This window comes from Pseudorasbora parva, chromosome 15, assembly GCF_024679245.1.
Source record: "Pseudorasbora parva isolate DD20220531a chromosome 15, ASM2467924v1, whole genome shotgun sequence".
Classification (NCBI taxonomy): domain Eukaryota; kingdom Metazoa; phylum Chordata; class Actinopteri; order Cypriniformes; family Gobionidae; genus Pseudorasbora; species Pseudorasbora parva.
The window spans coordinates 34,835,449-34,855,634 of record NC_090186.1 but is presented as its reverse complement, the minus strand read 5'-3'; the positions used below and the strand labels follow the sequence as shown (position 1 = coordinate 34,855,634).

At 37.1% G+C, this 20,186-nt stretch overlaps 1 protein-coding gene across 5 annotated transcripts in view; it reads right to left on the bottom strand.

The window, feature by feature from the left end:
• The window catches only part of adgrg6 (adhesion G protein-coupled receptor G6), a 59,362-nt gene that overhangs the window by 29,937 nt on the left and 9,239 nt on the right, over positions 1 to 20,186 (bottom strand). For 3 of the 5 annotated variants that reach the window (XM_067417875.1, XM_067417877.1, XM_067417878.1), the window contains exons 3-6: positions 11,603 to 11,953; positions 9,054 to 9,674; positions 4,660 to 4,701; positions 683 to 748 (exon numbers count right to left, since the gene is read on the bottom strand). In XM_067417875.1, the coding sequence (XP_067273976.1) occupies positions 683 to 748; positions 4,660 to 4,701; positions 9,054 to 9,674; positions 11,603 to 11,953 (1,080 nt within the window). The remainder of the gene's footprint in view (positions 1 to 682; positions 749 to 4,659; positions 4,702 to 9,053; positions 9,675 to 11,602; positions 11,954 to 20,186) is intronic. The other 2 variants (XM_067417879.1, XM_067417880.1) reach the window with 1 other exon arrangement.

Here is a 20,186-nt window from a genome sequence, read left to right as displayed (position 1 = left end):
CTCCAGCCGCTCGTTCTTTTCCGGAAAGACTCTGTACATGCAATACTACTCTTTTATAGGTACTCAAGATTGACATGAGATTAACTGAAACTGAGTGTTTCACCCCCCCTTTAACAAGTTTAACAAGATATTTCTAAACCTAGAAGACTAACTTTTATGAGAGAAGACTGTCCAATCTCCAGGCATGAATGTGCTATTTTTTACTACAGGGGAATAAATAATATGCAAAAGAAATTCCGCAGACCGGTGGGAAAGCAGCAAAATGGTTAAAATGGGAGAATGACCTTTAATAGACATTACTGAGGACATTAAGCCTGAGGATTCTCATGGCTCCCCACTGATGATGGACATTTATTGGCCACCAGTTCAGTGTAGGGGTGTTTTAATGAACGGAAGCCAAGCTGTTTTTGTTTGGCATGCTTACACAAACTAAAGGTCTAAGCAAATTAAGTATTATATTTCATTTTCCAGGAAAAGTTTATTTTTATTTTTTATTTTTATACGGTACCTTAGTTTAAAAAAATGTATAAAATAAATCAATAAGAGACAAAGGAATATTTTTAATTGTAATCAAATGCAATCTTTGATGAGAATGGTTCAACTAATAATACAGGAAACAAATATATGTTTTGAAGAATGTGTTCTACATTAAAAGTTATAATAAGGATATTTCTCTTCCTACCTGGGCAGCCAAGTCCAGGGGAGGCACAACCTGGGGTTTCCGGGGAAAGAGTTGCTATGGCAGTGCCTATGAAAAATGTGAAAATGAACATTTAACATGTTTGGGGAAAAAGTGAACCTAAACCTAAATTATAATCAATATAGTCTATAAAATATAAACCTACTAACATACTGTACAAAGACACAAAATATAAATCTAAAATTAATAACGTAGGCAAACTTGGGCATTACAACAATATGAATTGTATACAAAATATGTACAATATGATTTTTTTTTTAAATAAATAGAAATTCAAGAGTAAATTAGGACAAGACTTGGATTGAAAAAGTGTCATACATTTCCCTGCAATCCTCTGGGCTTTGACAATGGAATGTGACCTTAAAATGTCCAAACTGAAACTTGAACATCTGTGACTCAAAGGTGGAATTTAATAATTTGCCACAGTTGAATGACAGAAATGTTCTACTGGCTGGTTTGATCGAGGCCCTGGAATGCCTCCTTTTCTCAACACAAATCCATTAGGGATGTGCGAAATACCCAATTGCATCTTCTTTTGCTTTTCATATTCAGGTCAAAACAACATGCTTGAATGCAATACATGAAGCGACATCAAACCTTGAACAATTCAAAGATAAGCAATTTGCAAAAGGAAAACCTTGCAATGCAAATCTATTGGCTAAGCTTTAGTCAATGCAATCCTCATCAAAGCGTGTCTGAGCATTTGTACAGGTTTTAATATTTGTTCCACCTTTTCAGTGTCTCGATGGCTTTGAGTTTTAATATGTAAAGCAATTGGCTTTACAATTTACTATTGGCTCCAACAAAGTTGATTATTTTAACACCGTCAAATACAATATAAATCTGTATAAGGTCATTTGTGACATAGTTAGGTGTCAAACTACTGTGCACATAGGAACTACTCCATTGCACATCATAGAAATGAAGTACCAGGATAACTTTAAGATCTCTTAAATATATTATGGGAGACGTCACATTGCGGCAGCTGTCTAGCATTATAGCACTGAGACTCTGATCATCTTGAAGTTCTGTGTTAAAAGGCAGGTCAAGGGAAAAAAAATGGAGCTGTTCTAAGGACGGGCTCCTCCGCTGCGTTTTCATGCAAGGTGGGATCGCAGTCCCCCACTGGTCTTGTCAAAGGATGAGAGGGAACCACATGAGTAGCCAATGGAAAGAGAAGGAAGGGTAGCATCTTAAAAGCATGCTTATTAGGACAGCATTAGTTTTGCTTCGGGCTTAACTTCATGGGCCTCTTGACTTCATGCCAACATCACAAGCACAGCTGGTTAGCAAAGGAAATAGTTATGTGTCATAGGCTCCAGCGTCTAACTGTCTGCAGTTTGCTGAGGGGGTCTTACATTGCTCCTGTCAAAGTCAAGAAATGCTAGCTAAAAGCAAAAATGCCTGGAACAGGTTAGCCTTTTTAAATGAACAAATTGAATAAAAGAATGTAGTTCACTTAAATGAGCATTCTGTGATTATTTATTGACCCTAAAATCATTCCAAACATGTATGACTTTCTTTAGTGAAGAACCAAAAAGGTGAATTTCTAAACATATTCTGACAACTCTTTCCAAAATAATAAAATAACTCTCAATCTGCAAACCGACAAAGCACCCCCTTAGGGATATCTTATTAGAGAATGCCTAATTCAGATTTCAATGAATTAGGTGATGCAGTTTATAAAACCGGAAAAAAATGATCAAATCAGACAGATTCGGTTCTTAAAGGTGCTGTATGTAAGAATGACAGCTAGTGGTTGAAATGGGTCCTGCAGTCCAGTTCCCTCCTCCCCTCCCTCCTCCTCCTCCTCGATGCTCACGTGGGTTGCCAGTTTGAGGACACGCAACAGGAATGAACGCAATTGACAAGGCGAGGAGACGCACTGCAAGTTGATGAGTTGGTTTTAGGGATGGGATTTTTTGTCAATTTCTCATTTCGATCCTCGATAGGTCTCAAAAACGAGTACTTGATTAACTCTGGGCGGGGCTTGAGCCATGAACATATGACTATATCAAAAAAAAATAACTGCTAGATTAGGATGCATAAATGTCTTTGAAAAAGAAACAAAATAACCGTCTCAAATAACACCAGTCATAATATCTGACATTGAATATAGCTGAAACTGAATACACCACCCTGCAGAGCTTTGCTAGCATAACAATAAACTCCAAACGCATCCTATATAAAATTTAATCAGATGCCTATTACAATTACATCTGCCAATTACAATTGCATCTGCCTAAAAGGACGCAAAGTGCACATGTGAACTTGGCCATGCTAACTTTTTACAGGCTATGGTTTGAAAGGGAAACTAATCTTGAATGCGCTCTTGCCTTAACAACAACGCTAATACACGGGGAACGAAACCACAGATAATTTACAACACTATAATCGTGTTCTCATTATAATTCTATGTACATGACAGATTGGCGCTGCACATAATTTTATTTTTCATGATCAAAGTGATTAGCCTACAGGCATCAACTGCACGCTTTAGAATCCATGGGAAACAACTTAAAAAAAGGTCTACGGTTATATGAGAACAAAACAACACTGCAGCATTATTAATATCATCAACGATTTTGAAAAAGAAATAGCCTATTAGAGAATGAAACTTAGCCGATTTAATGGCAGCGCTTTGCTAGCTGGTTATTAAACTCAACCAAACGCCGCCCTATATGAGATTAATCAGATATATACAACATATAATCAAGTATTAAACAAGTAATCTTACAACTTGCATCTGTGGAAAAGGATATGGATGCGCACATGAGCTTTACCGCGCTTTGATGTAACTCTAGTTGGGGATTTCCTTTAGCAGTTGATACACGGGGAACTAAAGCACAGAGAATTTACAACATTCTATTACAATCGTGTTCTTATTATAATGCTGTGTATATGACAGATTGGTGATGCACATCTTGCACTGTATTTCATGATCACAGTGCTTCCAGGAATCACTGAAGGCTTCATTTTCACCTTATTCCACGGTCTGGAAGGTGTGCTGTCTAACGCTGACCAATCAGACCTCAGTCACCACCCAAAATGCCGAAAAATAGACAATATTTTTTTTTTATAGTAGGGCGATCACCGTTTTCATGATCGATCGCCGCTGTCACGTTCGAGTACTCAGCCACTCTCACCCATCCCTAGTTGGTTTATCTGTGTTTTAACGTGCTTCTGTTCATAGAGATTTTTAGATGGATGCTGAGGCTTTTTAGGTCCGGTAGAATATGCAATCTCTGACCTAGTTTGTTTGCTGGCTTCCACAGCAGCAATACGCTGTTTTCCAACAACTGGCCACCTGTGGTGTCGAAATACCATTTGGTAAAACAAAAACAGACTAACGTTAAGAATAACTGGCTGTAGCATTGTTTTCAGAGAAATGAGTACATGAATTCAGCATGTTACCTAAATATCTGCAAACATTTTATGGTATTTGACATATTTTTTTACGTATTTTACAGTACGTCAGAGCAACAGCCTTGTGGGCAGCGTTTTTGGACATATGGCACAATCCGCATTAGAGTCTCAGCTCAAGGTGCTGTTCTGTTTCCTCTCTCCTTCCCAAATTGCTTTCTAACTCATCTACACTATCCTTTTCAATAAGGGTATAAAAGGGCAAATATATATAAAAAAGTAGACTAATTATAACACAAAGTTAACATACTGACTTCAGACAAGATGTTTAAAGACTTAAACTGTGATGCAAGAAATCTACTGCGTTTGCATCCCTTATAAAGCTTGAAGCTTCATTCTCACTTCAGTTCACATCTATTGAATAGAACAACCAGAGCCTTTTTTGTGTTCATTCTGTATTTTCTGTAGCCACAGAAAGTCATAACAGTGCTTAAAGCAAAAAGCTTCTTATGGTACAGGAAAACATTGAAGCGTTGACCTTCACAACAAAAAGCAAGCAATTGCACACATATTAGGCATGTTAGCAGTACACTCACCACTAGTTGAAGCTGTTAAGTGAATGCAATTTGGGTAACAGACTGCAAAAGAAGATGAGACATTAGTTGCTTTTCCAAACTACAGTTAAGCATAAGCATAAGCATAAGCATAAGAAGTTAATTCAATTCAAGTGATTTGTCAGTGATATTAAAATAAGTTGCATACAATAACCAGCAAAGGAATACATTTCTCTTTGAAATGGAGCGATTATAACATATTTGATAACATGAAATTACAGTATGAAGTCCACATTGAAAATCTTGGATTCAAAAAAAGGAATTTTATGAGGAAAAAATAAGTAAGAAATAATTAGGATTGTGCACAATTACTTTTTCAAATTTGTGATGAAAGATGATCATTTAAGACCATGATTCTCAAATCATGCTGCATAGCATGATCACCATGTTTTTACACAGAGAAAAAGACAGATTATTATTTTTTAATACAACTTTTCACTCAAATCTTTGTGCTATTAAAAACGAGTAATGGAAAAAAAGTCACAAAAAAAGAAGTATTTTCACATGTGGACTCAGACCTTTGAAGCCAATCAGATAACATAAAAAGACAATGCTAATGATTTGCATATGAGCTGTTATCTAAAGGAGCTCTGATGAGGAATCAGTGTCCTCTGTGTTTTTTCATCTCCCCCTGACTTTAAAAGAGAGCTCTAATATAGGGAATTCAACACAATATCTGGAGAAAATAATTCCAACAGAACTTCCAAGACTAACACAGACCAAATGTTTACACAGGACATACAGCTTTATCTGTCGTGGAGAACTGACAGTTAGTGAACTAACACTTTTGATCTAAGGCGCCATAGTTTAAAGCGACACTTTTTTCCATAGGCTGCTGACCCAAGCTGTGCTGGGCATCTAGAGTTTCAGGATCCAAGCTAAGTGAAAGAAAGCAGTCTCTGGTGAAACTTGTTATGCATGTGAGTCATGCCTGTCTTTGCTTCCACCCAAAGCTTAATACTGGGAGTTAGATGGCATTTGGAGGACTTTAAAAGTGCTGTCTCAGGTAGCTTGATTAGATTTGGTTCTCAAGAATCTTTTTTGTGCATTTTTTAAAATCAGAAAATGCACCCTTGGCCCTTCCAGCATAACATTTACACCCATATGTATCAAAAAAATCTGGATATCCTTTGGCTGGATTGCATTAACAACTTGCATGCCAATACAGCAGAAACATATCTATGCATGAAGAACAGCACGTAGATATTATTTACGTGGTTATATGCACATAACAAAACAACATTTCTCTGCACAACTTTTTTATGTCATCAAAATCAGTCTGTCCATCAATGAATGTGGTTTTAATTAATCTTGAGTGCATTTACATGTTCATTGTGATCACAGCACAGACAAAGCCTTCTCTGTTAGTGTAAAACATCTTTAATAAATTAATCAAGACATTTCCCTTTATTTCTTATGTATCTGTATTTGCTTATGTTTTTTTTTTAAATACTTTATAAAGCCAATTTTTATGATCAGATGTTATGATCGTCTTGATGACGCCTTGATTTTTTATTTTATTTTATTATGCCGAAGATACATCCAACCGCTCATGCATATGTGGGGGAATGCAGCCGTTTTATCATATTAGATACATTTGAGTGTTTTTAAAGTGATGTTATAATGCTACTTTGTGTGTTCACTCAGTGGCTATTATGAGACACTTGTTACACACTATATTAAGTTAGATATTAGGCATGGTAAAACTCACAGTAAATCAAGAAAACAAGATTTAAACAATAAGAGCTTTATAACTAGGGCTGGTCCGAATACCATTTTTTGAGCTTCGAAGCTTCGGTAGTAATCAACATTGAATATTCAAAACTTTGGAAGGAAGGGGCTGAACATATTCTTCTCTATAAAAGCAAGAATCTCGAGAAGAAATGGACACTGCACTAGAAGTGATACAAAACACACAGTCTATTTCTTCCCAGTTTTGATATATTATAGTAGAAAAAAAATTATTTAGTTAAGTTAGAGAACAGATTAAAGGGATTAATAGCATATGGCTTTGTATCAGTAGAAACCTGGGAGAATATTCGAATGATCGTGCACCCCCCCCCCCCCCCCCCACACACACACTTTCTGTCTTTTCTCAGTCTAGAAGGCACCAAATTCATTGATCATTTTACATTTCTGCTACATTAATGACCCAGTTTAAATGGAAAGCTTAATGCTAAATTACTGAAGTATCCCTTTAAAAACGTGTTGTGTGAGCCAAGCGAGAGGTGCCGCACACACTGCAGAAGGAGTCAGATTTCATTCAACACGAGTGATGCGCTCTAGACAGAGAATACTCAGGGGAACTTGCAGGGAACACTAAGAAGCAAATATACAGTATTGTTCAAAATAATAGCAGTACAATGTGACTAACCAGAATAATCAAGGTTTTTCGTATATTTTTGTATTGCTACGTGGCAAACAAGTTACCAGTAGGTTCAGTAGATTGTCAGAAAACAAATGAGACCCAGCATTCATGATATGCACGCTCTTAAGGCTGTGCAATTGGGCAATTAGTTGAATTAGTTGAAAGGGATGTGTTCAAAAAAATAGCAGTGTGGCATTCAATCACTGAGGTCATCAATTTTGTGAAGAAACAGGTGTGAATCAGGTGGCCCCTATTTAAGGATGAAGCCAACACTTGTTGAACATGCATTTGAAAGCTGAGGAAAATGGGTCGTTCAAGACATTGTTCAGAAGAACAGCGTACTTTGATTAAAAAGTTGATTAGAGAGGGGAAAACCTATAAAGAGGTGCAAAAAATGATAGGCTGTTCAGCTAAAATGATCTCCAATGCCTTAAAATGGAGAGCAAAACCAGAGAGACGTGGAAGAAAACGGAAGACAACCATCAAAATGGATAGAAGAATAACCAGAATGGCAAAGGCTCAGCCAATGATCACCTCCAGGATGATCAAAGACAGTCTGGATTACCTGTAAGTACTGTGACAGTTAGAAGACGTCTGTGTGAAGCTAATCTATTTTCAAGAATCCTCCGCAAAGTCCCTCTGTTAAAAAAAAGGCATGTGCAGAAGAGGTTACAATTTGCCAAAGAACACATCAACTGGCCTAAAGAGAAATGGAGGAACATTTTGTGGACTGATGAGAGTAAAATTGTTCTTTTTGGGTCCAAGGGCCACAGGCAGTTTGTGAGACGACCCCCAAACTCTGAATTCAAGCCACAGTATACAGTGAAGACAGTGAAGCATGGAGGTGCAAGCATCATGATATGGGCATGTTTCTCCTACTATGGTGTTGGGCCTATTTATCCCATACCAGGGATCATGGATCAGTTTGCATATGTTAAAATACTTGAAGAGGTCATGTTGCCCTATGCTGAAGAGGACATGCCCTTGAAACGGTTGTTTCAACAAGACAATGACCCAAAACACACTAGTAAACGGGCAAAGTCTTGGTTCCAAACCAACAAAATTAATGTTATGGAGTGGCCAGCCCAATCTCCAGACCTTAATCCAATTGAGAACTTGTGGGGTGATATCAAAAATGCTGTTTCTGAAGCAAAACCAAGAAATGTGAATGAGTTGTGGAATGTTGTTAAAGAATCATGGAGTGGAATAACAGCTGAGAGGTGCCACAAGTTGGTTGACTCCATGCCACACAGATGTCAAGCAGTTTTAAAAAACTGTGGTCATACAACTAAATATTAGTTTAGTGATTCACAGGATTGCTAAATCCCAGAAGAAAAAAAAATGTTTGTACAAAATAGTTTTGAGTTTGTACAGTCAAAGGTAGACACTGCTATTTTTTTGAACACACCCCTTTCAACTAATTGCCCAATTGCACAGCCTTAAGAGCGTGCATATCATGAATGCTGGGTCTCATTTGTTTTCTGACAATCTACTGAACCTACTGGTAACTTGTTTGCCACGTAGCAATAAAAAATATACTAAAAACCTTGATTATTCTGGTTAGTCACATTGTACTGCTATTATTTTGAACAAGACTGTATGTATTAAGTATAACATCGAACGAAAATTCAAATATTCTGGTCCAGCCCTATTTATAACAATATCCATTTCCTGTCAGTTCATGTATCCAAAACAGTTGCTCCCCTGTCTAATAAAACACTTAATATATTTAAACATCTTTGGTGAAAAACCTTACATATTTTGCCATTAATATCACATATGGTTAATGTCACGTATAAATGCCTACTATTCTATAAGCCAATTTTGCTATGAAAATCAGAATACCTTACTTCAAAATTAAATAACAAAATGGTATATTGATATTGAAATTAAGAGTTTAATTTATTTCAAATATTTATGAGAAAAATGTTACTGGTGGAAATATCTTTATCTTCTGATTCTGTCATAAACCGGCTTTAACAGAATATAGCTTAAACAGTATACTCACTGCAGCTGAGTGTGCTGTCAGTCTGCGTGTAACTGCCCGGGATAGTCCACAAACGATGATCCCAATCAATGACGTTACCTACAACATCACAGGTGAGGGTAGTCAGCTCAGAGTAGAGCATGGCATAATCCCACAATCGGAAATTGTAAACAAAGCCGTCCAAATTCTGATCATCCACATCGACTGAGCTTGAGCCTTTTCCTGCAAGCTGGAAGATGTCCCCACCCTGCAAGGTGTAGACCTGAGAGGCTGAGCAGGTGCTGGCTCGATAGTTGCCTCCAAAGTACACTGCCACTAGGCCAGAGGTCTTGGTCCAGGTGAGGCAGATGGGCTTCATGCTGGCTGTGATATCTGAGCTAGCAAGCAGGTCGTTTACAGAACAGTAAGAACCGCCTATGAAAAGCTCCATGCCTCTCGTTGTTTTTTCAAACGCCAAGATGGATGTCCCAGCAGCATTAGACAAGGTAAAGATGGTCTCTGTGCTCTTCTGGGCAGTGCGGGCAATCTCAAAACACACAGTGAACGCAGTGAGAGCAGGAATGGAGACTGAATTGGACACTCTCACTGTATTCTTGCTGGTCTTTGGCATTGTGACCTTCTGGTTCCTCAGTGACACTGCCACTGCAAGAGTGAAAAACCATTAGATATTAAAACATTACACAAATGCATACTTAGACATTATAGAAAACCATTCATTCAAACCTCTTTATGATCTCCAAATTGGCTCCAAAGGACAAGAGTCTAAATTCAAATGTGAATCGGCTAATACAGAGTAACTGTTTTATAATACGTTTCATCACATGAGAAGAGACACATTAACGTCTGAAATCATCCAGGGTTGTCAGGAACATTATATTAAGAAATCATTCTAAGACAAGTATATTAGACTTCTTCCAAAATGGCCAGTCATATTCTTTTGGCCATGTTAAAACTCCTCTTTTAAGTCCTATTTGCTGACACATTTCATTTAAATTGGCCAAAGTTTGTGTCTGTTGGCCAGCTCAATATTAAAACCACAACCAATTCGGAATGGAAAAATACATCTCTTGTCATACTATTAGATCCCTGCACTCTATATTTTTGATGCTTTCTGACATAACCAGATGTCTAATGCTATCTAACAATGACAGAAAAAGCAACAGGTTGGCTGAACGCTAAACATTAATGAGATTGATTTCAATGGTGTTTCATTTTCAAACTGGGAAGATATAGTCTCTATAAAAGCTACTGGGGTATATGAGTACTTTCACACCATCTGACTTCCTTACAAATGTTATTTATTTCTGGTTGTTATTTCTGTTGGAGGAGTTAGTGCTGTTTGATTGCAACAAGTGAACACATTTCTACCTGTCAATTTATCCAGGCACACTTGTTATAAAAATAAAAATATGTAAATATCAATTTTTTTATTTTATTTTTTGACACAAAAAGATTCGTTACCCTCTATGAACGGAATCTATGGAATTCCTTGCTTCATAAATTCAGCAGAAAATCATGTTAAAATAACTTTTACTTTATTTCTGAAATAAATTATTGCAATATTATTAAGCAAGCATGCATTAAATCAAACAAAAGTGAAGGTACTAGATATTTACTGTAAATATTACAACATATTTCTATTAAATAACTGCTGTTTTCCCCCCGGAAAGTTCTATCACAGGAATAAATTGCATTTTAAAGTTATAATAAAATAAAAAAAACAGCTATTATTATTATTATTATTATTATTTTTATTATTGAGCACAAGAGACTTTTTTCCACAAAGGTTGCAACTGTTGAATGGTAGTATACATGTTTTACTTTTAAGGTGAAAACAGGCAAAATATGCTTATGAAGAAATATATATTATATATATATATATATATATATATATATATATATATATATATATATATATATATATATATATATATATATATATATATATATTCCAACAGGCATGACAAGTATTTAAAATAAATATTTTCTGAAACCAAGCCTTATTATATTAAACAATCAAATAAATAAATGAATCTCTTTTCCCCCCTGAAAAACAAGACAAAAATATTGATTAAGAAAACTATTTTGCAGGCTGAAAACAGAGAAGTGCTGAATATAAATCATTTATTATGATTAAATGTTTGTGACTGTGGTCATAAGAACACAATGAGATGATACCGATGGAATGAAAGGCAAAGCAATATGCTGCAGCAGCTGTGGTATGAAAGAGTGGTAGAGTTAAGCAATGTAATCTTGATAATGCTGCCGTCTATGAAGTCTGATGTTTATTCACTGCATTAAAAAAAACCGTGCTCCAGCTGTCACGCTCGTCTGGAACGATTATCTGGATTTTTATGAAGCCACAAAACCGTAGCAAAACACAATTAATGGCATGCCATAAACCAAAACAGGATACAAAGCATAAATGAATACAAATGATTTAACAAAAATGTATTTTAATTATAAAGTATGAAATAAAATGTTAATTAAATATTCAATTAAATATCTTGAAAAATAAAACAATAGAAAAATAACCATGCTGTGCAGAGCTCACTATGTAATAAACATACCTTGCTTGTAACTGATATGGAAGCCTTTCTTTTGGACACTAAAGTCTGAGTTAAAGGAAACCTCCATCACATTGCCACTGGAGTTGAGAGTTAGTCCATTGGGTGTTAAGCCGCAAAATTTGGTATCACTCGTGCCAGTGCTGATGACGATGCGGTCATAGATGCAGCCGTGTGCTTCCTCGAGCTCAAAATCTAGGAAGGTGATCTGCACTATAAAGCCAGCCGGGGCCTGTATGGTCCACTTGCAGGCCTGACTGGGTGGGTAGTCATTGGGGTAGCAGGGGGAGGTAAAAGAGCCCTGGGAGTCGGTGAGCACCACATTGCAGCTGCTACTCTGGCAGCTCTGTGCTACTGAAAGCAAACAGGTCACATGTCACTTTACCTTGCATGGCCGAAGGACAGAGGTATTAGCAGACGCCAAGGACAGGAGTGAAATCAGATGACAGGAAGATGCGTTTAGACAGCCACCGGGTTAGTGCATCGACAGGGACAGAACGAGAGGGAAAGCGATATCAGGCCTGGTCGAGATATGGCCAATTACTTTTGTAATCCCGAAGCCATTTTCCCACAAAGACAACCAAGATATTTGAACTGTGATTTAACCATTTAATAGACATATGAACGTCGTCTGCAACCAAATCCTTTAAAGGGATAGTTCACCCAAAAAGGAAAATTCTGCAATTAATCACACTCATGTGGTTCCAAACCCATAAGACTTTTGTTCATCTTTGAAACGCAAAGATATTTGATTGAAATCTGAGAGCTTTTCGTCCCTCCACTAATCCAAAACTAGTGGAGGGACAAAAAGCTGAGTGGTTCAGTCCAAAAAAATTCTGGAGACACGATTGATTTATATGATGAGCAGATTGAATAATGGCTTTTATTTACATATCAGCTCACACATCAGTTGTAGTAAATGGAAGCTCAAGCATATTCGCTTGACGTGCGAGAACCAATTAGGTTCATTCTCCTGTTACGCACATTTGAACCAATGAAACATGTTCTCATGCATCAAGCAAGCATGGTTGAGTGAATGAAAGCCTAAATTCAACCTGTTCAAAATATAAAGCAATCCAGCCTCTTCAGAACATTTGTACTCAGCCGCTCAATTCATATGGATTAGTTTTACAATGTATTTATGAACTTTTTAAAGCAACCAAGTAGTTGTGTGGACTTGTGTTTCGAAGATGAACGGAAGTCTCACAGATTTGGAACGACATGAGAGCGAGTTATTGATGACAATTTTTTTCCTTTTGTGTGAACCCTTTAGATCCCTCAAGTCGACTCTCATACATAAAGACTTCCACACTGGAAAAAAAGACTCAAGAGACAATGGTCTCTGTTCATGCTGTTCTGAACAGCAAATAAGCAAAAACCACAACACTTTTTGGCAAATTGAGCAGCGCTGAACGATTAAACTTTCTCAAGATGCACTGGTTTCCTCAGGACAAGTTAGATAAACAAACATTACTTAGAGTTAACCGATTCAAACAGTCAACTGACATAATTTAAATGATTTACAATGTGTTCTCCAAGTTAATAACATTTCATAAGATTCTTTCTGCTGAAATAAAATGCATTTTCCCTTCCAGTAATGATACTATTGAGAACAACAATCTGAATTTTCATGCATGAAATTGTACAACTCTTTGCATTAAAAATACACCCAAGCGCGCGCGCACGCACGCACGCACGCGCGCACGCACGCACGCACGCACGCGCGCGCGCACGCACGCACGCACGCACACACACACACACACACACACACACACACACACACACACACACACACACACACACACACACACGCGTATTCATAGTAGTTGGCTTTAAACTAACAGGTATAGTGATCATACCTCTGGAGAAACAAGAAGTTTGGGATTTGAAGGTTTACATAGATTCCAAGTGGGGAGCAATAAAGCTGGAGTATACTTTTATTGTGAGAACTGCTCTCTAACAGAAGGATAAAGGGCATCCACCCTAGAAAGGGAAAATGATCTTCAGTTTAAGGGGACACAACCTAAACCACAGATTGCACTCTCTTCAGAGACTTGAGTCATTACATGCCTTGTGCTCAGCAGAGTGGACAGTTGATACAGAGGCTGGATTTCAGAGCACTTACAATTCAATCCAAACTGTCAAGATGCCAAAACCACATACTTCTCTCTTCTCCCATTCTGTCAGAATTGGTCAGACATCTAAAGGCATTGACATAGGGCTGCATGATTTGGGGAAAATATTTATTTTCCATTATTCTGGTTAAAATTGGTATTTTACATTTTTGTTTATTTATTTTTTTACAAATGAAAAGTGTGTGTAAAATTGTGTGCTTACATATTATGACTAATAATAATTATTATGATTATTATTATTGATAATAATAATAACCAAATAAGAAATATTACTATTACAATAATGTTTTCATTATTTATAATAGTATTTCAGAATAAATATAATAATATAATAATGATAATAATAATAATAATAATAATAATAATATTTATATTATACAGAAAACTTATTTTACAAATAATTACAGGGGTACCTGTTAAAATGCAGACAGTATATGACAAAAAATCACTAGAAATGTCTAAGGATTTATTATAAATTATAATTATTTTAAAAATCTGTAATATCAATTTCTTAATTTTGTCAGGAGGTATGCTCCTGTTCTTTAAGCCTTCTTGGGTATTTTCATAATAATAAAGTATATAATGCAATGCTAATAGAATACTGCACTGGCTCTCTATTAAACATTGCATATATTTTAATATTTCTTATTACTTACAAAAAACTAAATGGTTTAGAATTGAGCAAGCTCTTAACACATTATACTCCATCACGTCGTTTGCAATCTTAAAATTCTGGCCAGTTGATAATACCTAGAATATCGAAATCAACTGTCAGCGGTTGATCCTTTTTCTATTTAGCACCTAAGCTCTGGAACAGTCATCCTGGCATTGTTCAGGAAGCAGACACACACTCTGTCAGTTTAAATCTCTTTACTATGGCATAAACATAAATTTTTTTAAACGTATATTATTCAAATCAATTGACTGATTGTTAGGCTGCATTAACTAGGTCAGCCGGAACCGGGAAGACTTCCCATAACACCTGATGTACTCGTTACATCATAAAAAGAGTGGCATCCACACTAATGTTAGTCTCTCTGTTTATCCAGAGGTTTACTGCAGTCGGCCGGATCCAGGCCATGACCAGCTCATTCTGGAGTGTCTGCTGAGACGGTGTCAACTGGTGTCTTCTCTGAATTTGCCTCATCGACACATCATACTCAATAAACCCGTCTCCGGCGTGATGACGCCGATCCTTGGAATATTCATATTCAATAATTGTTTACTCGACGAGTCATCCTACATAAACTCGTCTCTTGTGTGATACCTCCAACTTTCGAATATTCCGATCTAATATGATTTACGACCTTTAAGGTATGCTTTTGTTAATAGCCCAAAGGAGAACTTTGCACCCCGACTGAGCCTGGTTTCTCCCAAGGATTATTTTTCTCGCCTTCTAGTTTTAATTGTCTCTTTGGCTTGACTTGCTCAGTTGGGGACACTAAAATTTCACCCCTAAAAACACAAAGTTTTTAACTAAATATCCAAATAAAATGAATTAATAATAAATGAATAAAGGAACTGTATTAACTATATTACTGATCTGCCCACATTGTCGCTATACGATAAATTGAAATGATCTGATGACATCACTGTTTTCTTCAGAGCAACTATACAGCCGAATCAAATTTTGTTGCAATATTTTCCTGTTTAACACCGTAAAGCTGCTTTGAAACAATCACCATTGTAAAAGCGCTATAAAAATAAAATTGACTTGACTATAAAATTATTAATCGTCTGCCTAATTCTGTGATGAGAATCCCCATCCGCACTCGACTGACGATATGAAGTGAGTTAAAATGTTATTAAACATTGTCTTTTTCGTTTTTTCAAAAGCACGTTTAACTTGCAGTGCTTTCAGCATTTACTGATCATAGAGCCGCTCATCACTAACACGCTGGGCATTCATTTATTTAATTAAAATCATAGCCTTTACACTTTCATAATCTCACATTCGATTAATCGTGCAGCCCTAACTGACAGACTCAAAAGATGCCCATTATCACTACTTTTCCAAATTGACTTACCAATTAATTTGGTATGTTTTAAATGTCATGGCACTTCCAGATGTTTTGTGATTGATAAGAGTTAAAAATAAGATATTTATCAGATAATTTCTTAATGAACACTAACACTAAAAACACTAGAAAAATACTAGTGCTCTTTTCCCATAACCCTGTGCCAGCATTCATGGTAAATTAAAATTAAAGTAAATAAGTAAAGAAAAGGAGAAATATGTAATAAAAACTACTTTTGGAGAGTGACAAAAGTATTTAATGAAGTATAACACATTATGTGTTAGGGCTCCAAGGCAAAATGATCTTTGGCTGTATCGTTGCTAGTTGCAAACCATAAAACAATTAAACTGAGTAGATTTTAATACATTTTATAACTACTTCATTTTTTATTTCATTTCTCGTGAAACGCCAGCAGACATTGTACATGCAAACAACACTTCATAAATGTATAGCAGACCCAGTTTATTGAAGTGTAAGCTGAGGTTTCTACACATTTGCATTCCCTTGGTCCCTTCTGGGGGATCAAATACACCGCACAAATCAAACCAGTCTGGGTCAAACTGGGTCACTACAAAACCCGCCACAAACAAGACCCCATCGACACACCTGGGACAGAAAACGGTGGAAAATTCATAACGGTTGTCCAGCAAAAACAAAGAAAGAGGTGAGGAGGGAAAAAATCATTCTTTCCGCCATCATGCCTGGGGTTTGAACAAGCAAGGAATGGGAACAGCTTTTGACAAGTGGCCTGTGAGTGTTTTGCAGAAAGAGGCTGAAATCACTATTGGACGAAATCACGCTACTGGAATATCCTGCTGTTTTATAGATGTGTGCAAAGCTGTCGGAGTGGGCCACAGTAAAAAGAGGCACAACCAACTGTGCTACAGAAGCCACACATCTAACTTGGCAAAGCATTGTGTGCTGCTCAGATCCTGGTTCCCACCCAGGATGGGTTCATCTCAATACTGCGTCAAAGGCAGCAAACACGTCACCTGCTTTTTTAATGATCTTATTCGCACAAACTGTACAAACCATGCCATGGATCAATCCACTCAAAGGTCATTTACTTACTAGTGTGGTCATTCAACAAAACGGATACAATATGTCTCTTTCATAGTCTACATATATACTTAAAAACAATTCTTAAAGAATAGCCCTAAGGTAACAGCTAAAAAAAAAAATTCCCTAAACAATTCAATTAAATGAATGGAACTTATAATGTCACTTGTAATGTCAAACTAAACTGTAAAATTGTCAACCTCATAACCATCATAGATATTGAGGTCCTTTTAAATAATCAGAAAGGCCAGATTGTCACCCCTAATACAGGTCCTTCTCAAAAAATTAGCATATTGTGATAAAGTTCATTATTTTCCATAATGTAATGATAAAAATTAAACTTTCATATATTTTAGATTCATTGCACTCCAACTGAAATATTTCAGGTCTTTTATTGTTTTAATCTAAAAAAAATTAGCATATCATGAAAAGGTTCTCTAAATGCGCTATTAACCTAATCATCTGAATCAACTAATTAACTCTAAACACCTGCAAAAGATTGCTTTTAAAAACTCCCAGCCTGGTTCATTACTCACAACCGCAATCATGGGTAAGACTGCCGACCCGACTCTGTCCAGAAGGCCATCATTGACACCCTCAAGCGAGAGGGTAAAACACAGAAAGAAATTTCTGAACGAATAGGCTGTTTCCAGAGTGCTGTATCAAGGCACCTCAGTGGGAAGTCTGTGGGAAGAAAAAAGTGTGGCAAAAAACGCTGCACAACGAGAAGAGGTGACCGGACCCTGAGGAAGATTGTGGAGAAGGAACGATTCCAGACCTTGGGGGACCTGCGGAAGCAGTGGACTGAGTCTGGAGTAGAAACATCCAGAGCCACCGTGCACAGGTGTGTGCAGGAAATGGGCTACAGGTGCCGCATTCCCCAGGTCAAGCCACTTTTGGGCTACAGAAAAGCAGCACTGGACTGTTGCTCAGTGGTCCAAAGTACTTTTTTCGGATGAAAGCAAATTTTGCATGTCATTCGGAAATCAAGGTGCCAGAGTCTGGAGGAAGACTGGGGAGAAGGAAATGCCAAAATGCCTGAAGTCCAGTGTCAAGTACCCACAGTCAGTGATGGTCTGGGGTGCCATGTCAGCTGCTGGTGTTGGTCCACTGTGTTTTATCAAGGGCAGGGTCAATGCAGTTAGCTATCAGGAGATTTTGGAGCACTTCATGCTTCTGTCTGCTGAAAAGCTTTATGGAGATGAAGAAATTTGTTTTTCAGCACGACCTGGCACCTGCTCACAGTGCCAAAACCACTGGTAAATGGTTTACTGACCATGGTATTACTGTGCTCAATTGGCCTGCCAACTCTCCTGACCTGAACCCCATAGAGAATCTGTGGGATATTGTGAAGAGAAAGTTGAGAGACGCAAGACCCAACACTCTGGATGAGCTTACGGCCGCTATCGACGCATCCTGGGCCTCCATAACACCTCAGCAGTGCCACAGGCTGATCGCCTCCATGCCACGCCGCATTGAAGCAGTCATTTCTGCAAAAGGATTCCCGACCAAGTATTGAGTGCATAACTGAACATAATTATTTGAAGGTTGACTTTTTTTGTATTAAAAACACTTTTCTTTTATTGGTCGGATGAAATGCGCCTATTTTTTGAGATAGGAATTTTGGGTTTTCATGAGCTGTATGCCAAAATCATCAGTATTAAAACAATAAAAGACCTGAAATATTTCAGTTGGTGTGCAATGAATCTAAAATATATGAAAGTTTAATTTTTATCATTACATTATGGAAAATAATGAACTATCACAATATGCTAGTTTTTTGAGAAGGACCTGTATATGAAATTCTTGCACTGCTCTGCTGCACTCCATTCCGCAGCGCTGTATATGTTATTTTTTTTATGCTGGTCTGCCTTTGCGCTCGGTCATCAGTGTTAAAATGATTGAGATAGCCGATCAAATCAAAGTAGGCAAGGTGTACTGTTCACAGAGAGCAGATTGTGAATTGCAGCACAAAGCATCAGTTTAACAAGGTTGTGTGAGGTCAGATGTAAAAGAGCAAAACATTTAATACATGTCAACTGTTTTGTGATAGAAATGTTCAACGGCCGACATTAGCATCCCAGCGATGTAAACTACTCAAACTTTTTCCTCAAATACGGATGTTTCAAATTGAAAATATGCATTTATGTGATTCATGTGTGATAGACAAAAATATTTTAAAGCAAATAAATAAAAGTATGAGTGCTTATGCACATTAATGCAAATATTATTGGCAAATAGTTTAAAACGATTATTTCCCAACTAGAATTAAACCTAGAATTTCCTTCACTGTTCTGTATATGTTTTAAAAAAAATTGGTCCCCCGAATGTTAAAGACAGGGTTAGGGTTAACTTAAATGCAATGCAATTAACACTCTTATTTTCTCAAACACTTTAAAAGTGCAGTGTGTAATATTTAAGAGGATCTATTTTAAACCGAAAAGGTACTAATATGTACCTTTAAGGTACTAATTTGCACTCTTAAAGTACTGATATGTTTTAATGTACTAATATGTACAATTTAAGGGTACAAAGATGTACCTTTTCACTTTTGTACCTTAGGGTACCACCCCAGTGACAGCACTGTATCTTTTTTTTTAAGAGTGTATTTATAATGTATAACGTTATGTTTGTATTACCTTAGAACAGGGGTGTCAAACCCTGGTCCTGGAGAGCTACCTTCCTGCAGATTTTAGCTCCTGAATTAAAAAAACCTGAATTAAACACACCTGAACCAGCTAATTATGGTAATCAGGGTGCAGATAATTACAGACAGGCGTGTTGGAGCAGTGCTGGAACTGAAATCGGCAGAATAGTAGCTCTGCCTTAGAATGAGCCATTTCTACACACACCTCGGGTCACCTTACAGTAAAATCGACATTTTGCGCTTCCATGTTTCTACAGTAGCCCGAAACCGACAAAATGTTCTGTGTGTGATACTCTTTGCTGTCTCAGACGAAGACATCTTTGTCCTGTGTTGGCCACCATGTTGGGGTGGGGGGGTGGGGGGTAAGACGGGCACTTCGGGAAGGGGGCACCACTTCCGACTGGAATTTGCCCCAATTATCAATCTGCTGCGAGCTGAATGGAACGCATACTTTTGATGCAATCAATTCCCAGCGAGAAAAAACAAGCCATGGCCTCTATTTTCTCTTTCAATATTCTCTTTCACTCGGAAATGAAAGCACAATACTGAAGTAAAATCTTACTCAACTTGTTCATGGTGAGTTGGTGACTTTAATATTTTATAAAGAAATCGTGCTAAAAAAACCTTTAAAATTGCTTAATCAAATTGGAAAACTTCCCTGTTTCATTTAATTATTATCTTGCATTATAGAAAAACCCAGAAATAAACAATTGCAGAGAAAAATAAAA